This window comes from Chrysochloris asiatica, unplaced genomic scaffold, assembly GCF_000296735.1.
Source record: "Chrysochloris asiatica unplaced genomic scaffold, ChrAsi1.0 scaffold00093, whole genome shotgun sequence".
Classification (NCBI taxonomy): Eukaryota; Metazoa; Chordata; class Mammalia; order Afrosoricida; family Chrysochloridae; genus Chrysochloris; species Chrysochloris asiatica.
Genome location: NW_006408611.1, coordinates 11,470,470 through 11,495,248, shown reverse-complemented (window position 1 = coordinate 11,495,248; position 24,779 = coordinate 11,470,470). Strand labels below are relative to the sequence as shown.

At 44.3% G+C, this 24,779-nt stretch overlaps 1 protein-coding gene across 1 annotated transcript in view; it reads right to left on the bottom strand.

The window, feature by feature from the left end:
* Positions 1–5,549: 5,549 nt before the first annotated feature.
* Positions 5,550–24,779, bottom strand: part of TCF7L1 (transcription factor 7-like 1 (T-cell specific, HMG-box)) — a 174,320-nt gene continuing 155,090 nt past the window's right edge. The window contains exons 5-12 of the mRNA XM_006866590.1: positions 11,653–11,785; positions 10,991–11,093; positions 10,704–10,787; positions 9,681–9,824; positions 8,731–8,890; positions 8,514–8,621; positions 7,634–7,709; positions 5,550–6,253 (exon numbers count right to left, since the gene is read on the bottom strand). Of these exons, the coding sequence (XP_006866652.1) occupies positions 5,820–6,253; positions 7,634–7,709; positions 8,514–8,621; positions 8,731–8,890; positions 9,681–9,824; positions 10,704–10,787; positions 10,991–11,093; positions 11,653–11,785 (1,242 nt within the window). The 3' untranslated portion in view covers positions 5,550–5,819. The remainder of the gene's footprint in view (positions 6,254–7,633; positions 7,710–8,513; positions 8,622–8,730; positions 8,891–9,680; positions 9,825–10,703; positions 10,788–10,990; positions 11,094–11,652; positions 11,786–24,779) is intronic.

Below are 24,779 nucleotides of genomic sequence, written 5' to 3'. Positions count from 1 at the left end.
TAGGCACAAGAACACCCACATTTGCAGATAATACCCACTTGACCTGGCTTCAATGACTGGATGATCAGAGCTCAACTAGAAGAAGAAAGAAGAGGAAAAAAAAGAGTAATATGATACAATTTGATGAATTTGACCTACACCTATGGATGCAGTAGCTCAAAAGAGGGAACAAATCTTTACAGCAAAGGTCATTCCCACCCCCTCCATACACAGAGTAGATAGGAATGGGCAACTTTGACACTGGCTACCCAAAGTGGGGGGCTACAAAAGCAAGAAGTGACTGGCTTACAAGCTTTTAAGATGAAACCTAGATCCAGACAGGTCTCTTGTCATACAATAGTGAATAATTGTTATCAGGACTGATTGTGAGGGTTGGAAATGTAAAGGTAGACGTTTTGTAGTAAGGAGGGGAGTGATTAACCTTGCAGTCTAGGAGGGAGGTCCCTGGGACCATCAAGGGAGAAGAGCAGAGAGTGGGACCGTACCCAGAGAAGCAGTGATGCCTGAGATGGAGGCAGATACTATGACTTGGAGAGATGGAGCAGGTGGGGACTTTAGACACAGAGAGGGAGAGCGGCTATGTGCTGAAGACTGAGGGGCAGGCTTGTAGGCTATACCCTTTGGTTGGTTGATGATGCATGGAGGGGACTGTAACCATGGCAATGAAATGATATATAATAGGATGAATGTAAAACAAATGTTCTCCCATGTAAACTATCACATAATTCACAATAAAACATTAAAAAAGACTATTGTAAAGGCAAATAGAATGGGTAGGATTTGGTGATACCTAGGAATGTCTAATGCTGTGGGATAAGCACTGGACTGCAAGGTCAGTTTCAACTGCAAGACGGGTGGTTCACACTTACCAGCTGTTCCTTGTAAACTATACAGGGCTCCTATAAGTCGGAATAGACTCCTAGCACTCAATAAGTTAGGAATGTAGGAGATCAAAATAGAAATTGTTTTTTAAAAGTAAATTTTTTAATCAAATTAAAAAATACTTAAGAGGCATCTTAAATACATATTGCTAAGTAAAAGAAACAGTTCTGAAATGGCTTTATGATACATGCCTTATGATACCAACAATATGACATCCTGGAAAAAAACAGAATATTTTTGATGAATTATATTTTCTTGATATTTTATGAAGCAAGGCAGAATTCTACAAATGAAGGGGTAGTGATGAAGTTGGGAGCATGAGAATGGTAGAATTAGAAGAGTTGTTGAGGGTATTAGGAGGGAGTTGACAAAAAAATCCATGCCCAGTCCTGAAGGTGTGGCCAATGTTGCGTCCCACATATCTATCGTGCCTCCTCTTTTGAATAGTGTGGTTTTTCTCCAGGCCGTGTTCCTACATGGGATGGATAGAGATGGCAGATTTAAACTCCTAATTCACACATGATGATGGTGGTGGTGGTGGGACACCACATTGGTTCCAACTCAGCAACCCTGTATAGGGTTTCTGATGCTGTAAATTTTTATGGGATAAAGCCTCATTTTTCTCCTGTGGATTGTCTGGGAGATTTTAATGACCGACCTTGCAGTCAGCAGCCCAGCTTCTATTCATCTACACTACCAGTGCTCTTGAAAGGGCATGATAGGAAGACACTTTAGTAAATCTTAAAATTGTCCTGAATCTTTTCATAATAAAAGCACTCAAAAAATGCTCAAACTAGGAATTGTTTTTGTTAGGTGCCATCAAGTTGGTACCAACTTGTAGCGACCTTATGCACAGCAGAATGAAACATGGCCCGATCTTGGGCCAGCCTCAATACTGTTGCCACGCTTGAGTCCATCGATGCTGCCACTTGGCCAAATACATCTCGTTGGGGGTCTTCCTCTTTTTCTCTGACCTTCCACCTTACCAAACATGATATCCTTTTCCAGCGACTAGTCCCTCCTGACAATATGTCCGCAGTATGAGAGACGAAGTTTGCCATGTTGGCCTCCAAGGAACACTCTGGCTGCACTTCTTTCAAAACAGATCTGTTGGTTCTTTTGGCAGCCCATGGCAATTTCAATATTCTCCTCCAACACCATAACTCAAAGGCATCAATTCTTCTATGGTCTTCCTTATTCACTGTTCAGCTTTCAAATGCTTATGAGGTTATTGAAAATACCATGGCTTGGATCAGACACACCTTAGTCCTCAAGCTGAGATCTTTGCTCTTCAACACTTTAAAAAGGCCTTGTGCAGCAGATTTGCCTAATTCAACACGTCGTTTGATTTCTTGACTGATGCTTCCTTGAGTGTTGATAGTCAACCCAAGAAGAATGAAATCCTTGACAACTTCAATCTTTTCTCCGTTGATAATGTTGTTTATTGATCCAGTGGTGAGGATTTTTGTTTTCTTTACATTGCTTTCGTTTATGTGGATCACGACAAGCTATGGACAACATTGTGAAGTATGAGTATTCCAGAACGCTTAATTGTGCTCATGAGGAATCTGTACCTGGACCAAGAGGCAGTTGTTCGAACAGAACATGGGAACACTGAATGTTTTAAAATTAAGGAAGGTGTGCGACAGGGTTGTATTCTTTCACCATACTTATTCAACTTGTATGCTGAGCAAATAATATAAGAAGCTGGGTTATATGAAGAAAACGTGGCATCAGGATGGGAGGAAGACTCATTAGCAACCTGCGATATGCAGATGATACAACCTTGCTTGCTCAAAGTGGACTTAAACATTGACTGATGAAGATCAAAGAGCACAGCCTTCGGTATGGATTACATCTCAATGTCAAGAAAACAAAGTAGGAGTAGTAGGGAATATTAAAAGGCATGTATGCAAACACCACAGCTAACATCAAATAATGGAAGTCTGGTAATCCTGGTGTGGTGCCTACAGGATAAACACTGGACTGTTCACACAAGCTTGGAGGTTCAAACCCACTAACTGTTCCTTGGAAACCTTATACAAGGTTGCTTTGAGTCAGAACCAACTCAATGGCATTTAACAACAAAGCTCAGGACTATGACAGGGATGTCCCACTTACCACTTCTAGTCCACACTGTACTGGAGGCTCTCTTACCAGGCAGTTCCACTTCAAAGGATACCATCAAGAAAGTGCAAAGAACCTACAGAAGGGAGAAAATGTTTGCACCTCATATAGTTATTGAGACTCATCTTGAATACAGATATAAAAAGACTTGTAATGTAGTTACCAGAAAGGCTGGTGGGTTTGATCTGCCACCCTTGCAGTTAGCAGTCCATTGCTTATCCTGAAGTGCCAGAGTAGACAAATCCTTAGAGATGGGTCATAGATTAATGGTTGCCTTTGACTGGGGACAAGCAGGGTGGGGTGAGAGCTAAAGGGTACAAGGTTCCCTTTTAGGATAAAGAAAATGTCTTTATGCTCATGGCTACAGAATTCCAAGCACAGAAACCACTGAACTACGCTTTCAATACGTGAAATTTATGTTGTGTGAATACTAGCTTGAAAGTGGTTTTTAAAAAATAAATTTCACTATAAAACAAGTAAAAGACACCTGTGTGGGTAACTCTCAAATCAATTGAATATGAACTCAAAAATCCATTTTCCACTTCCCTGTTCAACTTGGACACTAGCAGTCTAAGTAGCATTTTTTATCTTTTGATTCATCTGGAGCGAGTCAGACCTCACAAGTCATTAAGACAATCCTTCAGAATGTCAAATTGGCCCAAGAGTACAAATGCCAGCCAGTTTGGGAGCCCACAAAACACACTCACTTTTGACTTGTGGACTACAAATTCAGGGTTTACCAACTACCCCTCCTGTCTGATGTGGTTACCAATTCTGAGATTTCCCTCTCCCCAACAAGGATACCAGCTGTAAGTTCAGCTCCCTCACTCTCACCTGCTGACTCCCACTCTTCAAGTTCAGTAATTCACTAGAGCAACTCACAGAACTCAGGGAATGAGCTATACTTATAGTTACAGTTTATGATAGCAAGAAAAGGATACAAGGGAAGAGACACATAGGGTTCAGTCTGGAAGGTTCCAACATGAAGCTTTCATGTCCCAAAGCGTGTGCTATGTTCCACATACACCAGTCTTTCTCCAACCAGGGAGCCCACGGAGCTCCCACATCCAGAGCTTTCAATGGGGGTATCTCATTACATAATACAAACTCCAAACACTCTCCCCTGAGGTCATTCTACTTCTCAGGGTGATTCTTTCTGACCTGGCCAGTCCCCATCCCAGGGACGTCCTATCATACCTCACTAAGGGTGTAGTATGGAGTCTTATTGAAGACTCTTAAATTCCAAGGTTTGTTTTTAGAGATCAGAACTGAGGACAAAGAATAAATTCTCTGGGTACAGTTAATGTAAACCCACAATGGCCTGAGATCTTTGTGATCATAAGCAGACAAAGGTGTGTCTGAAACGTAAGCAGAACCGGATCCAGGTGTTGAGATGCTTTAAATCAACTACAAACATTGAAAAAAATCTCCCTCCTACACACATCACTCATCAGTATTTGATTGGTCCACGTACTTTCAAGACTGGAAGCTGAGTTGAACTTTCCCATTTGTGTCTGGCATGTTTCATATCCTCCCCTCCATAACTGCCAATCCTCTTTTGTATGCCGGCAAAAAGCTAGCATAGGGCTTGGTATGAAGCAGCTGAGGTGATTCAACAAAAGGACTAAAGAAATACTCAGAAAATGTCTTGCAACTGCAATTTTATTTTCTTTTGTGAAAATAAACAACTGAGAGTTTAAATTGCTCCAAAAAAACAAAAACAAAAACAAAACCCATAAAAACAAAACAAAACAAAAAATACCCACAGAAGAAGCATGGGAGGTGATGGGGGGGCGGGGGCGGGTCAAGGTGAAGAGGAGCTTGACAACTTTGGCAGATTGTACTACCACTGGTCCAGGTGACAAGTCTGCCACCCTGGGGCTGGGAGGGGGCAATTTTGATGGTTAAGGGGTTGGAACTCAGAATTCTTCAGTGAGGAAGTGGCAGGCACCTTAAGTCCCTTTAAATGCAGGGGAGAACCATTGCAGAAGACCTCTTTCCCCACCAAAAGTTGGAGGCTGAGGGGTTAGGTCCAAGTGAGGGAAACAGGATATAGTGGTGGAAGCAAATCAGGCAGAGATGTCTTCTCACACGGTGAGGGCTTTACACTGGGCAGAGGGCAGAGGACGCAGCAGAGGGGCAGAGCCCATGGTGCTGGCTAAGGAATAGGAAACGCATAGGAATGGGATCTTGATGAGGTACCACATTAGACACGACAGCCATGGCACACATGCTGACTGACGGGGAGCAGCTGGGGCAGGTAGGGGATAATGAAAGAGGGAGGAGGGCAAAAAAGAGAGGAGGTAGAGAGGAAGGTGTTTTCTGCCCAGGTCCATACACCACAGTACATGTGGCCGTCTGCTGACTCGCAGCAACCCTACAGAGCAGAGTAGAACTGCCCCATAGGGTTTCCAAGGCTGTCAATCTATACGGAAGCAGACTGCCTCATCTTTCTCCCTTGGAGCAGCTGGTGGGTTCAAACCACTGACCTTTTGATTAGCAGCTGAATGCTTTAACTACTGCATCACCAGGGCTCCTCTACAGCACATACAGGAAGCATGAAACACTGCTTTTTCAGTTCTTCTCACTCAGTTTTTTTTTTTTTATTGTTGTTGTTTTGTTTTGTTTTTTAAAAAAGCCTTAAGATCAGCTACTGGTTACATCTACAAAATGTAAAGTGCTGTTGTTACCAGTCACTTTACGGAACAGTCCAGAGTGGTCAAATATTGACCAATAAAGTTTCCTTTTTTTCTTCTGAATCATTATTACTTGATGAGTCGCTTGACAACCTGAATAGGTCAAGGGGCAGCCTAGTGGGCAGACTTGGTGACCAAGGAAAGGGGCTGAGCCTGTAGTACTGGGAGGGCCTGGTGGGCATGGAGCGTGGCGGGGAAGGAAGGGGGAGAAGTCAACAGAGCTGTGGGCATAGACCCCAGAGGGAGGGGCCGGGAGAGCAGAGGGGGCTGGCTGCCCATCTGGCTAGAGGAAGTGGCTGCAGCCTTGGCTGACAGGAAGGCAGCTGAATGGAGAGCCAGCTGGGCCCGGGTTTCTGGCTTGGTGGTGAGGGAGAGAGGCTGAGCTTGCTCCGAGTGGGTAGCAGCAGGGGCAGCAGGTGAGGCCAAGGCAGCAGAGGGGGTAGCAGGGGAGTCCAGCATGCTACCATGGGAGGAGGCAGGGCTGTCACAAGGCTTCTCAGGAGGCAGGTACTGAACACATGGCTTCTTGCTCTTAGAGGCCAGAGTACCTAAGAGAAATAATATAAGAATAGTGAGCAGGTGGAAACTCAGTGGACACTGAAGAATAGCTCTGGATAAGAAGCAAGTTCCAACTATGTCAGTAAGCCATGCTGGATGTGCTAGCCCAGCGGAGCCTACCTGCACCATGTGGAGCAGAAGAATCAACCTGCAGAGCCCAGTCAACCCACAGAGTCGTGAGAGATTATTAATATACGAGTATGGCTGCTGCTGTTCTGAGTTATTAGGTTTTGAAATAATTTATCATGCAGCAACAGATGACAGAAACATAAGTCATACCTTTTACACAAAATTGCTTACAAACAGAAGACAGACACCTGCTATATGCCTGCATTTTGTCATTACAGGAAAGCTTATGGGGGGAGAGAACTGAGAACCTATCGTTTCCTCTAAGGCTTTAAGCTGCATTCACAGAACACCTAATACATAAATAAGGGGAAATGCCATAATTGACATAGATCTACACAGTATGTGACTGGAGGAAAAAGAGCTCAGTCTGTCATTTTATCATCTTTCTGTCCTACATCCTCACTTTTGGGATGCTTTAAAACCCATGGCTTCTGGTACAGTCATAGAGAGGACAGCACCTGCTAAGCTGAAGCAGCTTGGTACACAGGAAATTTTGTATCACACCTATATCTGGCTTATATGTATTCATGTGTAGATAGGGGAAAAAAAGGTATAAAGCACTCTCAATGGAGCAAGCAGCCCGACAAGCTCTGCGGCTCCTTGTGTGTGTGTCTGGAATGGATGGGACATGTAAACCAGGTCTGTTTTTTGAGGGTCTCAGTTTCTAAAGGTTTGTCACAGAGTTGTCTGTGAGGTGATTTCACTGGAAAAAAGTACAGTACATATTTCTGGCACAACCACAAACTATTTCTTGGTGTTCAACCAAAGGAACACTGGAGGAAATTTGGAGAGGTGGTGGGACAATCAGCCTAGTGTGGTGCCTTCCTCAGGGAACGTCAAGGATCAGTTCAACTCGATTTGGTTTTTACATTTTGCATTCACTTTGGAATCTAACTGCTGCGTAAGATGTGACTCAACTGTACAGAGAAGTGGCCAGGTTTTGAATTGACCAAGTCCTGGATCAAATCCTACCTCTACCAGAAAATTTCCTAAACATCTCAGTCTCTAACTGGTCCATTCCAAAAAGAGGAGAGTATGAAGGGGTTTCAAAAGTTTACAGAAAAATTTCATTGTTTTTCAATTCCATTTTCAGAAGCTTCCTCATATAACATCTACTTGAGTATAAATACATACACAGAGAAGCTGTCTATAAGGCAGAGGCCCTGAAAATGGCAACTATTAGAGACATGTATCCAGACAGAAGGAGAACTACAAGAAGCCATGTCTTCCAAGACACTCACCCTCTGCCTCGTGGGCTTGCTGTTGTGATTGTGTGTGGGACAGCTGCTTTTCTCTCTTCCTCTTCTTTTTCTTCCCCTGAAAAATATGACCAAAGGAAGCGGTAACCAGGGACAGCTTTTCTGGGGTGGCGGTGGGAGTGGGGACAGCCGGATAAGGAGGAGAGAAGATGGATAATGCTTCAGATCAAAGACTCAGCCTTTCATTGTCCTTCACATTAGTTTTTCCTTCTCTCTCCCGACACCAAACCCACTGCTATGAAGTTGATTCTGATTCATTAGGGACCCTACATAGAATTTCTGAGGCAGTAACTCTTTTGGGAGCAATCTCATCTTTCTCCCAACGGTTTTGAATTGCCAACCTTGCAGTTTTAAGCCCAATGTCTAACCCACAGTGCTACCAAGGCTCCTTATATCTTGCCCCTAAATCAGTAGTTGTGATCCTTTTTGAGGAGGGAGTTCTAGGTCTCTGTGAGAATCTGATGTAGCTATAAACCCTCAACACAGAAAAAAGCAGCAAATGACATACATACAAAAATATATCTAGTAGATGCCCTCTGAGGCCTTTGAGTCCCATGGCAGGAACCCTTGGCTAGACATCCTTATCATCAGAGCCAGAACATGGTTCACATCACTCAGTGTATTGTGGCCAAGACTGAGTCCAGTTCAGACGGGAAAGGCACAAATTTAAGTCTGCCCTTGGATACTGAAGCCATTTCCTTGTTGGCCTCCTGAGAATCTAAATACTTTCCTGAATTCCTAAAGAAATATAAACGTCTCCCCGGTCCTACAAGTCATATCTGTAGAGGGATGTATGGGATCCACTTCCTCCTCCCTCCTTTCTCTTGGGGTTTCAGTGACCCTGCCCAGAGTGGGCACTTACATAGTTATCCCGGGCTGACCAGGTTGGGTAGAGCTGGGAGTGAAGCTGCCGTTCCTTCCGTGCCAGCTCATAGTACTTGGCCTGTTCTTCTCGAGACAGGTTGTGCCACTGAGAGAGAGAGGGTCAGAGATGGATGGCATGGAGCCAGAAATCCAGGCGTTCCTGACGCCATCCGTCCGGGAGGGAGGGAGGAAGGGAAGGCGAGGGCAGATCCTACCTTTCTTCCCAGGATTTGGTTAATGGCTGCGCTTTCCTTCAGGGTGCACTCGGCCACGACCTTGGCCCTCATCTCCTTCATATACAACATGAAGGCATTGAGAGGCTTCTTCACATGGGGCTTCTTTTCCTCCTCCTTTTTCACCGTCACTGGGGATTTCCTGGGAAGTAACATGCTACCAGTTAGCCGGGCACAGCCATCATGGAACTCACCTATGCTAGTCTCTCATTGAGGGGTGAAGCCCGATGGTCCCCAGGTAAGGAGATGACTGCCTGAACACGAGCTGGAATTGTCCTATGACTGCAGCACCTGATCATCTTTCCACGAGTAGTGCCCAACTTCTCAATGACCTCACAGCCATACACTGTGCCATTTCCTGACAGAGAACAGAGGGAGGCGGTGGCAGCAGAGAGGTACCTTTTCTTGTGCAGGTACACACACACTGGTGGCAGGTGACAGACATGAGATGCGGTAGGATGAAAACAGGAGGGAATCTCCTTGGCCACAAAGCACTGACTCAGGTGTGCCTGTCACCTTCAGGACACAATGGATACAACACCAGCCTGGGTGCTGGTCTCAGCTCTGCATCCAGACAGCCACAGGGCCTGACAAATGTGTTTTCTCCTTTCTGGGCCTCACCACCTTCAGTGTCTGTTATAGGGAATGGAGCTCAAAGCTTTTTCAGGTTCTCTTTTGGCCCTCAAAACCTAAAACTCTCCCTGATGGAGAAAAGAAACCCAATATCTCTGGAAGGATGGGTACACAGGAGGCCAAAAGGGGAAGACAGGAGGGAGGGACGGAGGCTGCTGAACTGCCGGCTAAATGGGAAAACAGTACCTGCTGCTCTGACATGGACCATATATTTCATCTCCACCCCCACGTTCCCGTAACCCCCAGTTCAAAACGGCACCCTTGCTTTGCACCCCCATTCCAGGTGGCTGGATACTTACGCACTCACTGCTGGGCTCAGACTGGGGGGTGCTGGCTCCTGTTTGACAATGGGGGAGACAATGGCGGGGTGGGGGATCCCTGAGGTGGGCAGACCATGATGGGCTGGAGCCACCATGTGAGGGGAGAACCGACTGGAAACCAAGCTGTGTACAAAGTGGAAACAAAAATGAAAAGAGGGATTTGGGCTGAATTGCTTGGTATCCACAAGAGGCCATGGCTGGTGTCTAGCAGATGCATGAAAGCAACTCTGCTATGTGAGAGCTTAGGAGTCCAGGGGTGGCGCTGAAGGGACAGCACCAGACTGCTGACCACAAGGTCGGCAATTCAAACCCACCAGCAGCTACTGGGAAACCCTATATAGGGTCAGTATGATTTGGAAATGAATCGAGAGTATTTAAGAACAACATACCAGAGCTTGATGAATGGGAAGTCATTCAATGTCCTCTATAAAAACAGACTAAGGAGGCACCAAGTAACTCTCCCCTCTCCCCACAAATATGAAGTGTGCTATACCTGGTGCCAGAAACAGCCACAAGGAAAAACACAAAAGGTGTGTGGGGTCAGAGCAGTGTACAACACCACAATGGGGAGCTAGGGGCGATGCTGTGGACTCCACTCTGTCACTGGAGATACTATGGGTCAGGCAGAGTTGGCTCCTGAGGCAGAAATTTCCTTTCATTGTCCAACAAAAAGCCAATCTCCCAGTTCTCTGGTTTCAGTGGGACGTGAGTGTGCCCCAAATGTCTCTGTGACGTATAAAGTCTAGTCCGCAGAAGGGACATGGCATTAGGACTGAGCTTGGAAACTCTTCTCTTAGCGATGGGAAAACACTGGTTTGTGGTCTCCATTTCAACCTGGGGGCTGGGACACATGTATGAGAAGGCACCTCATCAAAGAGAGGGGGGAGGAAACTGAGCTTCTGCCTCTGCATTAACTGGCAAGAGAAGGTCACCTGATGGTCAAAATGGTGATATCACTAAGGAGACAAACATCCCTGGCACTGGCCCTAATCCTGGACTCACCTGGACATGGAGGCATTCATGGCGAGGGCAGGATAAGAGTGCCGGAAGCCACCAGGAGGCAGGGAGTACATGGGCTGTCCTTGCCTGTGGACCAAGAGCAAGTAAAACCAGTCAGCATTTTAGTGAAAATGGGAAGATCCAGGATGGGGACTGAGAGTGGGTTTAGGAGAAAAGGTAAGATAGAAGGGTCAGGACACTGACAGGAAGAACAGGAGAAACCTGCCCCTGGGATGCAGAGCTGAGCATTAAGAAGGGATAAGGGTAAGAAAGGCTACACATTTCCTTACTGTGGGACGAGCCAGCCGAGGGGGTGGGGGATTTGTCCGACAGCTCCAGGTGAGAGTGGGTAATATGGTGACAGCTCGGATGGGTGAGGGGGCCGGGGGATTCCTGCTTCCAAAAAGAGATGTGTCAGACTGTTTGCTGGTCCCACCTTAACACCTTGAAAAAGCATCAGATTGGATGGTCCTCCACCCTGACATGGTCTGGAGGTTGGAAGGCCATTTCTTAAGTCAGATTAGGCCAACGGGGTTCCAGTTTAGGAGGCAGAGCCTGCAGCTATGCTAACTGCAAAGTCAATGGAAAATTAGAAGAGATTTTTCCGCCTGTTTAGAAATTCCAAAGCAGGAAGAAATGGTGACAGAGCAACATCAAAGGCTTATAACTGGGAGCCGGGCACTGTGGACCAAGGGCTCTCCGCACCCATTTAATTTCCTCTTATTTCCACAGCGACCCCATGATGGAGAAGCTACAGAAAAGGCACAGGTGAAATGAAGACACTCAAGAGGCTAGTTGCTGGGCAAAGTCATAGGCTCATGAGAGTTGTAGACATGATTTGAACCAAGTCTGCCTAATTTGAGGGCTGTTATTACATCCGCTGGAAAGGAAAGCGTGCCCACCTTGCAGGAACACCACATGGTAGGGGTAGCCGGAGCGGCAGGTGACTCACCTGTCTTTGGATCAATCTCTGGGGAGAGGTGTGTGGGAGGGGAGCCAGGGGAGAAGTGGTCATTGCTGTAGGTGATGAGGGGTGTCAGCGGGTGCATGTGATGCGGGTGCTGGACGACAGGAACTTTATTAGACTGGAAGACACAGAGGAAAGACAGCTGTCAACGAGATGGAGAGTAACATCAGTCATCATGGATGGGATCTAATCCGTGCCTGGCATTGTCCATGTAATATCCCATTCAGTCTTCATTACAGCCCTGTGAGAGAAGGCAGTAGTCCCCACAGCAAGGAGGAACCAGGAGCACTAAAGAGATTGCACTCACCCTCTGACATGGCCTCTCCAGAACAACCCATGGGCATTCACTGCACATCAACTGTGTGGAGCTACTGGCTACGGGAAATGAAACCTGTGCTCTGTGCAAGCTCAGTGGATTTAAAAAAAGACCCAACACATACTTTCCAAATCAACTTCAAAGAAGGAGCAGCTCTCAAGTTTACATATGTGGTGACACAGAGCCATTGGGGGAATTGTCTCCAGCCAACCTCACATGTCATAGGTTTGAATGTCACAAATTCTGGGCAGAAAGGAGCTTGGTTTACTATTTTAAGCTGGTTTCTGAAAATAATCTGAGCAATTAAGATGCTTTTGTGGTTTTTAAAAAAAAAAAAAAAAGTTACACAAGTAGAAGCATCTCAGGCCCAGGTACGGACCTGGCCAACCAACTTCAGAAAGTGGGGTGGGGCACGTGTAGCCACTGAGGTTCCAATGACTAGAAGATCCAGGACCTTACATTGCTCTCTTTGTGGCTTCTTGTCAAGAACACCAGGAACACAAGGAAAGAGTGTGGCAAGTCCTTGGAGATACAGGATGTCCCCTGCTGGGACCTCTCCCAGACCTTACTCAATGTATCTTTATGTTTGTATCCCTTCTGGTTATAATAAATGGGTTTAAGTATAGGTCATCATTTTCATGAGTTCTGTGAGTCATTCTAGTGGCTTACTGAACCCACAGGGTCTGACAGGCAGGGAAGGACAGAGTGCTACCCCAGTGGAGCTCAATTCTGGGTTGTTAGGGTCAAAAGTGATTCAGTGCCACGTGGGTGGCAGTGTGAAGACACTGAAGTGGGAGACTGGGGCTATGAGTAATCTAACATTTGATAACTTAGCCTAGCCAGCTATTATTTAGACACAGATACAACCCGAGAACACTGAAAACACTTCTTCGTGTAGCACTGTACACGCTCTGCTGCCCTAAATGGCATTTCATCTGACTGAAAACAGCATTGGATTTGAGGTTCACGGAACCGCTAACTGCAAGGGTGGCAGTTCAAACCCAGCAGCTGCTCTTCAGAATCCCTATGCAGAGTACTCATGAGCTAGCACTTTAATAGTAACACTATTTGTATCACAACTAAGAAAACAAAAAGACTGGCATTTCAATGATGCAACCTGATTTCAGAGATGTCAAATAGGACTCCTGGTATGGCACTGTAAGGTAAGCACTGGACTGCTAATCAAAAGTTCAGTGGCTCAAACCCACCAGCTGCTCCTCAGAATCCCTATACAAGGTACTTATGAGCTGGCACTTAACAGTATCATCATTTGTATAACTAAGAAAAAGAAAAGACTGGCATTCCCACAGAGCTGTTAAAATGGTAAAAACAAACAAACTATACTTGCTAGAATTAGAAAACACAGTTTTCTAATTCTAGGAAGTATAGTTTGGTTTTAACCTAATCTGACTCAACAGTAAGAATATTTGTTACAAAAATAACTACAATTTATTGAGTCCTGATGTGGGCTAATGTGTCAGACTGCAAAGTCATTTCAACTGCAAGGTTGGTGGTTCAAGCTCACCAGCTTCTCCTTGGAAACCCTATACAGGGTCACTATGGGTTGTAATTAACTTGACAGCACTTAACAACAATAATAAAACCCAGAGTGTTTCTCTTGTACTCCCTGCCTCCCTAAGATTGAAAGGACAGTTTCTTCCATCTTTGAATAATAAGATAACTGAATTATGGGGGGAGAAGAAATGATCTTTAGGCAGCCCTGAGACTAGCACTCCAAACAGATGCCCTCCTACTTGTATTTTTCATTGCATAGACCCCACGAACCAACCCCTTTCCCCTTTCATATGATGCCAATTATGTGCCCAAAATGCAAACCTCTATCTGCTTATTTCCTAGGTAACTTCATGCTGATAGCCTTGTTTCAGTTTTAGGAGGCCATGCAGAGAGGAAACAGCCCTGGTAGCACAGTGGCTAAATGCTCTGCTACTAACCAAAACCTCGGCGGTTCAAATCTAGCTGTGCTACCAGAGATGAACAGCTGCAGCCCTATGGGCAGTTTGCTACTCTGCCTTCCAAGGGTGCTGCAAGTCAGAATCGACCCCATGGCAACAAATATAAGTAGGCCTCAAACCCAGTTGTGCTGCTTCCAGATCCACAAATGTGAGGCAGAGAATCCAGATCATTCAAATCCCAGCCGCCAAGTGGTGCTGGGTGAAAATGTACTAGAGTAGGAACAACTTTCTATCGCCTCCCCTGGTTGGGACATTTGTCATTCCATCATAGGTTCTGAAATGACGTTCAAGTGTTTTGGAAGATATTTCTGCATACAGGAACACATTGTACAAATAAAAGCATAAACGTTTTACTTTAAGATCCTATTTCCAGGAACTCCCCACTGCATTTAAATGAAGTACTGCCATTCCCTGGAAACAACATTGTCTAAAGGGGCATCTTCAGTTTTATAAAATAATGGAATTAATACAATACTGATAATAAATGGTAAACAAATTACAAAGAATGTTTGCTATTTTAAAGAGATACAAATTTTAATTTTTTCAAAGACAAAGTAGAAGCAAACCAAAGTGTAAGTAAGCAGTGGGTATCCTTGAGTGGGCGACTCTATCTTTATTGTTCCCATCCTATCCAGTCAATTCTGATTCATAGCTAGCCTCTAGGACAGAGTAGAACTGCTCCTACTTAAAAATATACAGGATACAAATTTTATATATGCATGAAAAAGTATAATGAAAACAATCAAACTGTCTTAACCCAGCAACTATTGTCTGCGATATCGCCATTCATTCCAACTTACTGGGCATCTTTTTTTTGGATATCCATCTTGGTGTAGTGCTGTAGGATAAGCACTAGACTGTTAACTGTAAGATCTGTGGTTCAAACCCATCAGTCGCTCCTCATCTGTTCAGCAGAGGTTGCATGTTGTTGTTAAGTGCCATCAGGTAGGTTCCACCTTATAGCACAACCCTTGATAGGGGTTCTGAAGAGCAGATGGTGAGTTCTAACAGCCAACCCTGTGGTTCAAACCAACCTAGTGGTCAAGTGCTTAAACTACAGAGCTACACCAGGTCTCCATACAGCAGGGGTGGGGAACCTTTTTTCTGCCAAGGGCCATTTGGATATTTACACCATCATTTGTGGGCCATACGAAATAATCAACTTAAAAATTTAAACCTGCTATATTTGGTCAAGCATTTAACTCACCCTGAATGGGATGGTGAGAATGGGGACTGCCTTGGCAGAGCCAGACCAAGTGATTTTATGGGTCTTACATAGCCAGAGGGACGAATATTCCCCACACCTGCTATACAGGGTAGTTATGAATTGGTACCTACTTCACAGCACTCAACAACATCTTCTAACAGTTAATGGTGATATGAAATGTTGACTGCCCATGTGTTGAGTCTGGCTTCAGCAGAAGGTGGCTGACAGCATTGAATGGGTGGTAGAGTTAAGTCAAAACCAATGAAATGTGATTTAATGCAATCAATTAAATGCTCTGTGAGTGACTTCTGGTCCCATTAGGTAGTATCACTAGCCAGAAAATGGACTGGGATGGAAAGGTGAAGGGAAGGTGAGCTGTTCCCTGAAGAGTATGGGAAGATGATGTGGCCTCTGGGCTGATAAGCAGGAACTCTCTCTTGGGGCTGTCTGGCGGCAGCTGCGCTCAAGTATGATGTCAACAGCATACTCAGGCCAGGGGTTAGACATGTAGGGAATCACTCCACATCTTTCAGAGGTCAACCACAGTCCACACAACATGTGCAAACAAAGGCACAGGTATTTGGCAAAGGAGTCACATCCAGATTTATCCAAAGAAGACCATCTCAGACCTCAATTCTCCTGTTCCCTCACTCAGACTCACCGGTTTACCAGCCCAGGTGCTATTCAGTCTATTTCTAGAGCTACTTTAAGACAAAACACTTTTTTTTTTTTAAATTCCTAATCTCTGAGGAAGCAATGTGTGCTTGCTCACTCTTCTGAACTTATGTTGACATTTAAAGTCAAGCCTACTACACACAGCCTCCCAATGGTTCCAGCAGTCAAGTCTAAAGCCTTCAGTCTCTGACTTCTGTAGTTCATGGATTCTCTTTTCTTCTGGATTTCAGAGATCAGAAGAAGGGATTATGGCTCCGACACAGATGAGCCTAGTATTTATATCACTGTTCACAAAATAGTTACAGACCTGCCATACAGACTGCGAGGTAAAACACAAGAGTTTTACTAGACTGGTGCTGTTGTCAAGTACTGTCAGGTCGGTTCCAACCCAAAGCATCCCTGTAAAGGGTTTCTGAGGAGCGGCAGGACCCGTTTGCTGGGTTGTGATTTTTAAGACATCTGTTCTAGTGTATTCTATCACTGTGTTTCCAAGAGACTGCCTAAAAGCAGGGTTTCCAGGCAAAGAAAACCGGTGGTATTCTTACAACACAGCCCATTAAAGGGAGCAGGGATTGCCTGACGTCTAAGTGAGGGGCTGGCATGAGACTAAGGACTTCTGCCTCCAGCTACAACATTCAGCGGTACTCTGTGTCTAAAGTCTGGGACAGGAGATTAATCCATCAGGCCAGGACCCTCTGAAACTTTATGATCACACACATACGATAAACACTGAACTGCGAACCACAAGATTAGCAGTTCGAGCCCACCAGCCGTTCCACAAACGAAAGATAAGGCATTCTAGTTCCATAGAGATTTATAGCCTCGAAAACATTATAATGGAGTCCCTGGGAGTTGGAACTGATTCCATGGCACTTAACAACAAGAAGCCCCAACCAATTAAAAAAAAAAAAAAATCAGTTTTGATAGATTCTTTTTAAAGAAGTATTTTCATTTTAATGTTTCTTAAAAGCCTCTTTCCAAGCAACCTGTACGTTTCCTTGAGTTTATTTTAGTTAAAACCAAGTGATCTATAAATCCATGTAGTGAACTCAGAAGTACACTGTGCTCCAATATTCTGGGAGCCAGCAAATAAGTGAAACCTTGTTGAACGATCCCCCTCAACATGAGGCACAACCAATATATCCCCCAGCATTCCTTACATTCTACACCCACCCACTGGCTGGACTTAGAGCGACCCTATAGGGCAGCACTGCCAAGAAGGGTTTACGAAGCTGCAAATCTTCACTGGAGCACTCTTATCTTTCTCTCACGGAGCAGCTGGTGGTTTATACTGCTGATACTATACCACGAGGGTATATTTGCATTCTATGAAATAAAGGTTCGTTTCTTGCTATATCTTTAGACTGAAATATATAGAGAATGTTTTGTTTTTCTCTCACCTGTAGATTCCTGGTGTGGCTCCATAGAAGAAGCACTGCTCTGCTAACCGTAAGGCTGGCAGTTCAAACCCTTCAGCTGCTTCTTAGAAACCTTATACAAGGTTGCTATGAGTCAGAACAGACTGAAAGGCATTTAATAACAACACTTCGCCTGTAGCTCAAAGGACCAAGGGGTGCCTGCATCACAACACCAAATACCTTCTGAGCTGCTGGAAGCTGTCAAAGATGTGATCATCAATCAGATGTCTCTGCCCTGAAGATTTTTTGGGAACAGCAGAGAGAAAATGCTGTGGGAACTAGAATGTACCTTCAAGTTCTTCTCCTAGGCAGTGGCATACTTTGACAAGTTGGACTGGACATAAAATGAATATTTCCTTATCAGGAAGTTTCCACTGTTTGTGAGCACTCAGGATTGAAAAAGACAATCCTGAGGTTAACTTAAAATTTTTATTCCTTTCCTACTAGACTGCTTTTTTTAAAAAAAAAGTTTGATTGTGAATTATGTGATAGTTTACATGGGAGAACATTGGTTTTATATTCATCCTATCATATATGGCTTCATTGCCCTCCATGCATCATCAACCAACCAAAGGGTATATACCCTACAAGCCTGCCCCCCCGGTCCTCAGCACACAGCCCCCCTCTCTCTATGGGTCTAGAGTCCCCAGCTGCTCCATCTCTGGCGTCATTGCTTCTCTGGGTAGGGTCCTGCTCTCTGCTCTTCTCCCTTGATGGTCTCAGGGATCTCCAATTGAGACTGCAAAGTCAATCACTACGCTGCTTGCTACAAAACGTCTACCTTTACAATTTCCAACTCTTACAATCAGTCCTGGTAACAATTATTCACTACTGTAACACAAGAGACCTATCCACATTTCCTTTCATCAGCCCCAGCTAGACATATTGGATACTACTCTGGAGATTCTACCTTCCTCCATGCCCTCTGGATCTAGGTTCCCTCTTGAAAGCTTGTAAGCCAGTCACTTCTTGCCTTTGTAACCCCCGCCCCCTTTTGGTAGCTAATGTCCAAGTTGCCCGTCCCTGTCTACTCTGTATGGAGGGGGTGGGAATGATCCTTGCTATAAAGATTTGTTCTCTCTTTTGAGCTACTGCATCCATAGGTATAGGTTAAGTTCATCAAATTGTATCAGATTACTCTTTTTTCCTCTTCTAATTGAGCTCTGATCATCCAGTCACTGAAGCCAGGTCAAGTGGGTACATCTGCAAGTGTGGGTCTTCTTGTGCACATGCCCTCTCTTCTTATCAGCTGGATGCTTCACTCTCCACTCTAGTCCTCTGTGGCTATGTCACTGACTCTGGGCTCAAGAGTCCCCAGGTCTTGTGACACTGCTGGCCAACCAGGTCTCCACCCAGGTTCACAGGAGTCTACTGAACATTGTAGGGTTTTTTAGCATGATGCTTTATTGCTGTTTTCCCCTCACTTCTCCTTATTGGTGATGAACATGGTCACCAATCTGAGAGTATGTATATTCCCATTGAATCTTTGTCTTGGAAAGGGGTTTGCTCTGAGGGGACCCGACCACTTGCCTTGCTGTCTCTTGGACAAGCAACTTGCTTATTCTTGTAGTTATCAGTTGGTTCTATCAAGAAGTATCTTCTGTTCTTCTAGCCACTCCAGGCTAGTCAGCTTGTTTTTTCAAGTGGAAATTTCCCACCTCTGAAGATTCTGGATGAGGTTTAGGATTCCACCTATGGTCTTATGTAACACAGAGGCTCCGTTGGAAGCCTCCTTCACTAGGCACATTGTAGCCCCATTTTAGGTAGCATACTGGTTACGAATTGGGCTGTGAACCCCAAGGTCAGCAGTTCGAAACTACCAGCTATTCTGTAGCAGAAAGATGAGGTTTTCTGCTCCCATAAAGATTTACAGCCTAAGAAACCCTGTACAGGGTCACTGTGAGTCGGAACTGACTCCATGGCTCATAACAACAACAATCAGTTATAGGCAAAAGACAGACTTACAAGCTTTCTATGGTGATACTTCTGGCTATTCCTCTTTCTCCCCCTCAAGTGTCTATTTTATAATGGTATGCAAGGGAAACAAAGATTCAAAAGTCAGCCAAGCACCTTAACATTATTTCCTCCCTTCCAACCATGTCTCAATCCCTGTAGCCCAGAGCCCTGTTGTTCCAAGGTTGTGCGTACATCATTATTTACCTATCCCACTTAGCCCATGCAAACCTGCCTAGTTGTTCTCCCATCCACTTTGTTCTTCCATTCCCTTCCCCCCTCTAGTATACTGCCCCCTCCCTAGCACCCAAACTATCCTGTGTCTATTCCCTGCCCTGTGCTCCACATTTACTCCCCTCCACCAAGCTCCAACATCCCAGTAACCAGCAAAGAATCCCCACCTCCCTTTAGTATGGATTCTTTTTCTAAGCATTGACAGTAGTGGTCCTATGCAGTATTTCTCCTTTTGTGACTGACTAATTTCACTCAACATAATGTCCTCAAGGTTCATCCATGTTATGCAGTGGCTTGCAGCTGCCTTGTTACTCTTCAAAGTAACATAAATATTCCATTGTACGTATGTACCACAATTTGTTTATCAATTCTTCAGTTGAGAGCCAAGTAAGAATTTCAAAGAAGTGGAACTTCAATAGCAGAAATGAGCAGAAGGCATGATGTCTGCTGAAACCGGTGGGTGAAGATCTGAAGACACATGGATATTCACAAAGTTTCAGAGTCTTTCCCTATAAAGTACCTATGTTCATAACAGCTCCTTGGAAACCTTATGCAGGGTCGCTATGGGTCGGAATTGACTCGACGGCACTTAACAAAAAGGCTAATTTATTAAACATGAAGGTAACACATTATCTCCATCTTCCACATGGTACTTCCAGAGTGATATCAGCAGTTAATGCTTCCATTGTCATGAGGGCCTCGAAGTGCCCTCTACTGGACATAGATGTTTCTACCAGGCCAAGAAGCCCAAGAGATCTCCGAGGCTCAGGGTCCCCTATAAGTGACTGGGGCCTCAATGTATAAGCACAACTGGAGCCTTGATACATATATATGACTCATTCTAACATGCCTCCTCCCTTCCTGAGATTTGCTGGCAGGGTGGGGTCTGTGCAGTCTATACACGTTTACACATGTTAACGTGCTGCCTGGCTATTTTAGAAAACAAAGGCCCCTTGATTACTGGAGACTCCAAGGGCTGTTTTCAGAAAAGATACACAAAAGGCAGCATTCTTTATCAAACAGCACTTATTAATTATAAATGGAAAATCGTACCTTTACGTGGAACAAAAATAGGAACTTTAACTAAATGACGAAAGCACACATCACCAATATTGAGACACATGGACACCATCAGCCTCCTGGTTTGAGGCATCAGTTCAGTGGTGATCCCACCAAAAACCAAAAATGTGAACCTAATCTTGAGAAAAGGAGTCCTGGTATGGTGCTGTGGGCTAATGGGTCATGACGAATACAAAGTTTTTTGAACTGCAATGTCGGTAGTTCAAGCCCACCAAATGCTCCTTGGAAGCCCTATACAGGGTCGCTATAGGTTGGAATCGACTCGACTTAACAACAACAATCTTGAGGAAACAGCACACAAACCAAAAGTAAGGGAATGTCTACAAAACAGCTGATCAAATGAAGAACGAGTGCATTTTAATTAGGGTATTGTCAAAGACACTCAAGTGTAAAAGAGCAAAATATGCCAGTTTGAGAAGTAAGGTGTGCCTATCACAAGTCATGGTATTTCTAATTGCCTCATATTCATCTGCCAAAAGAACAAATATATCTACTAGCAAGAGAGGCCAGTCTGCAGGACATCATGCCGGGTACAATGGAGGGTCAGCGAAGAAGAGTAAAGACCACCAAAGAGATGTGTTGGCCCAAATGTAACAGTTGTGAGACAGGTGCAGGACTGGGAGGGCAGCATTTCATTCTGCTGTGCATTTTAGGGGTGTAGGAAGGAGCTGACTAGAAAGGGGGACAGGGAAGCTTATGGAGGCAATGAAATGGTTCTTTATCTGAATTGGAATAATGTTCAACGAACACAAATACAAAAACTGGGAATAATTTATGTAAATATATTAATATATGTCAAATAAAAAGCAAACACATCTGTGTGTTCATGGATTACAAGTGTGATAAAATTTAGAGTCAGTAAATACACTCATAAAATGTTTAGGGTACATCTTCAGGACCTTGCCTGTGACAATGGATTCTTAGACGAGATATCAAAAGCATGAGCGACAAAAGAAAAAATTAGATAAACTGGACTTTATTAAAGCAAAAACTCTGATGTGTCCAAGGGTATTATCCAGAAAAATATAGAATGGAAGGAAATAGTTGGAAATCATGTATCTGTTAAGGGGTGAATAGCCAGAATTTAAAAAGAACTCTCATAACTTGGATAAATGTTTCTCTATATAAAGAAGATATACAAATGATAATTAAATACAAGAAAAAGATGCTTAAGATCATGAATGATTAGGGACAGGCAAATTAAAACCACAAAAGTTCCTACTTCTTATCTGTTAGAATTGTCTGTTTTATACACACACACGGATAACTGGTGTGGTGCTTAGAAACCTTATACTGACTTGACAGCGCTTAATAACAGCAAAAAAATACATACACACATACACACACACACACACACACACACACACACATATATGGAGCTCTGGTAGCGTAGTGGTTACGAATCAGGCTGCAATCCTCAGGGTCAGCAGTTCAAAACTAAAAGCTGTTCCGCGGGAGAAAGATGAGGCTCTCTGCTCCCATAAAGATTAAAAGCCTCGGAAACCCTGTACAGGGTCTCTATGAGTCGGAACCGACTCCACGGCACATAACAACAACATATATATATATATATATATAAATAAAAGCACATACACACACACCTATACCACATGAGTGAGAAGAACAAGTGTTAGTGAGGAAATGAACAAACAGGAAGCCTCACCCACTGCTGGGGGCACTATAACCTGTAAAATGATGCAACATCTGTACAAAAATTTGGTGGAACACTGTGATGCTCACTGAAGCACTAGTCAGAGTTACCAAAATGTGGAAACAAGCTGTGTCCACTGAGAAATGAAAGGATAGACAAATGTGATTTATCCATACGATCATATATTATGGAGTCCTGGTGTGGGCTGGATAATAAGCACTTGACCTCAAGGTGGGTTTAAACTGCAAGGTCAGTGGTTCAAACTCACCAGGCACTCCTTGGAAATCCTACACAGTGTCGCTAATGGGTGGGAACCAACACAACAAAAACACATATTATAGACTATTATTCAGCCATAGTAAGATATGAAATTCTCATATATGCTATAGCATGGATAAACCTTGAAAATATGCTTAGTGAAAGGACCAATACTATATGACCCCACTTATATGATATATCTAGAATAGATTTATACCCAGAGACGCAAGTTGATGACTGGGTACCATGGATAGGTGAAGGTAGGGGAATGGGGACAGAAAAGCAGAGATCAAAGCTGGTTGCTGTTTTTGTCTTTGCAACATCTTTGTCTAGATTTGTTGTCTACATCTTATTTCTGAATGAACACTCTGCATATCCCCATCTGGGGCCTGTAGACTCACCTGCCTGAGAGACAGAGTTGCATTAATTACGTATATCCTGGGACAGGGAGCCGTTTGGTCCCTGGTAGAAATCAAGTTCACAGGTCTATGCAAACACAGACAAGGAAATGCTAAATCACATTATATGATTATGGGCTGTCGGAATAGAGATCTTTTTCTGTGCCTTTAGGGATTTTCAAAATTTTCTACATAGTACACGTATTGATTATGGTTTTAAAACTAAAAACAAAACAAAAAAAAAGTCCTGAATAAGAGGGATTGGATGAAAAGCTCTTTGAGTACCTACTATGTAGTAAACAAATGTGATGAAAACATAAGTGAGTCATATCTTTGTCCTGGTTATATTTTGGAAGCACATATTGTGGTTGGGAAAAGTGCTCCAGGGAGGGATTTATGGGAAGGTAAGGCCAGGCATGAGGGGCTGTGGTAAGGGGGTCCCCGACAATAATTATAATGAGATAAAAAAGACCTGACAATGCAAACAGTTACCTATAAAATGCTTTAGAGCTTGCTTTGAAAGTGCCAAATCCAAGTTGTAATCATATTTAAGGAGTCCTGGTTGCTCTGGTAGCATAGTGGTTACGAATACGGCTGCGAACCTCAAGGTCAGCAGTTGGAAACTACCATCTGTTCCGCAGGAGAAAGATGAGGCTTTCTGCTCCCATAAAGATTTACAGCCTTAGAAACCCTGTACAGGGCCGCTATGAGGCAGAACCGACTCTACAGCACACAGCCAGCCAGTTGCTCCAACATCTGAGCGCTTGGCTGTGAAGCTAAAAGTGGGTAGTCTCTGTAGGAGAAAGACCTAAGTATTCTCCTGCCACAATGAGTCCACATGAGTGGAAACCAACAGCCATCATCCAGACCCCCAAACTCTTCCCTGGACTTGGTACAGAGCGAGCAAGTAGGTGGGCAGCTCCTTTCACTGTCCCCCCCAAGGCAACCCCCATCTTAAAATGCTTTACTCATGATTCTAAAATAAAAGAACTGGCCCCAAACCTCCATGAACACATCCTCAAACTTGCAGCCCCTACTCACACCTCTACCTCGCTAGGAAATGAGCACCCCGAGAGGGATGGTCTTCAGCAACTCCTTCCCCTTTGCCTCTCACAGTTGATGAAGGCAGTGCTTTCTCAACTCTGATGCACCTTAGAATCTTAAAAAACAAAACAGAAACCTCTAAAACATACATACCAGGCCAACCCCAGACCAATTAAGTCATAGCTTTGGGGGATTAGAAACTAAATCCTACAGACTCATTATCTGTCCATTTGTTCTGGCACCTAATTCAGGCCCAAACATCCTCTCCTAGATTTGGTAATTAAACAGTATTCTAATTGTTGTTTCTGTCTCTAATCTCTTAATAACAGTGGGGGTGGTGTGGGCCTCTGGTGGAGGTGAAGGTAGTAAGCAAATAGCAACTAAGGCCTTACTTTATTTTGTTGTTGTTAAGTGCTGTCAAGTTGCTTCCAACTCATAGTGACACTGTGTAGAGTTTCTGAGGAGCAGCTAGTGGGTTTGAACTGTCGACTGTGTGGTTCGCAGTCCAGAGCTGACCCTACAGCACCACACCAGGAGTCTCAAAAGGGCCTTATTTGAAGGGCATTTTTTTGTTGTTGTTAAGTGCCATCAAGTTGGTTCTGACCCACAGCGACCCTATATAGGGTTACCAAGGAGCAGTTTATGAGCTTGAGCCTCAAACTGATCTTACAGCTCAAAACATTACCCAGAGCATCCTCTCACAACGCTACTACTTAACTATAACAACAATCTCCACTTTATAGAAGGGGAACCTGATAACGAGACGGGAGGCCATGTGCCTGGAGCTGCACCAATAGCCAAGCGTTGGAGTTGGGTTCAAACCCAGTTACATCATATGGTTTCTTCACACATCCGCTGCCCTCTCTAGCAATCTCAGGGTTGGCGCCTACAGCAAATGTGTATCT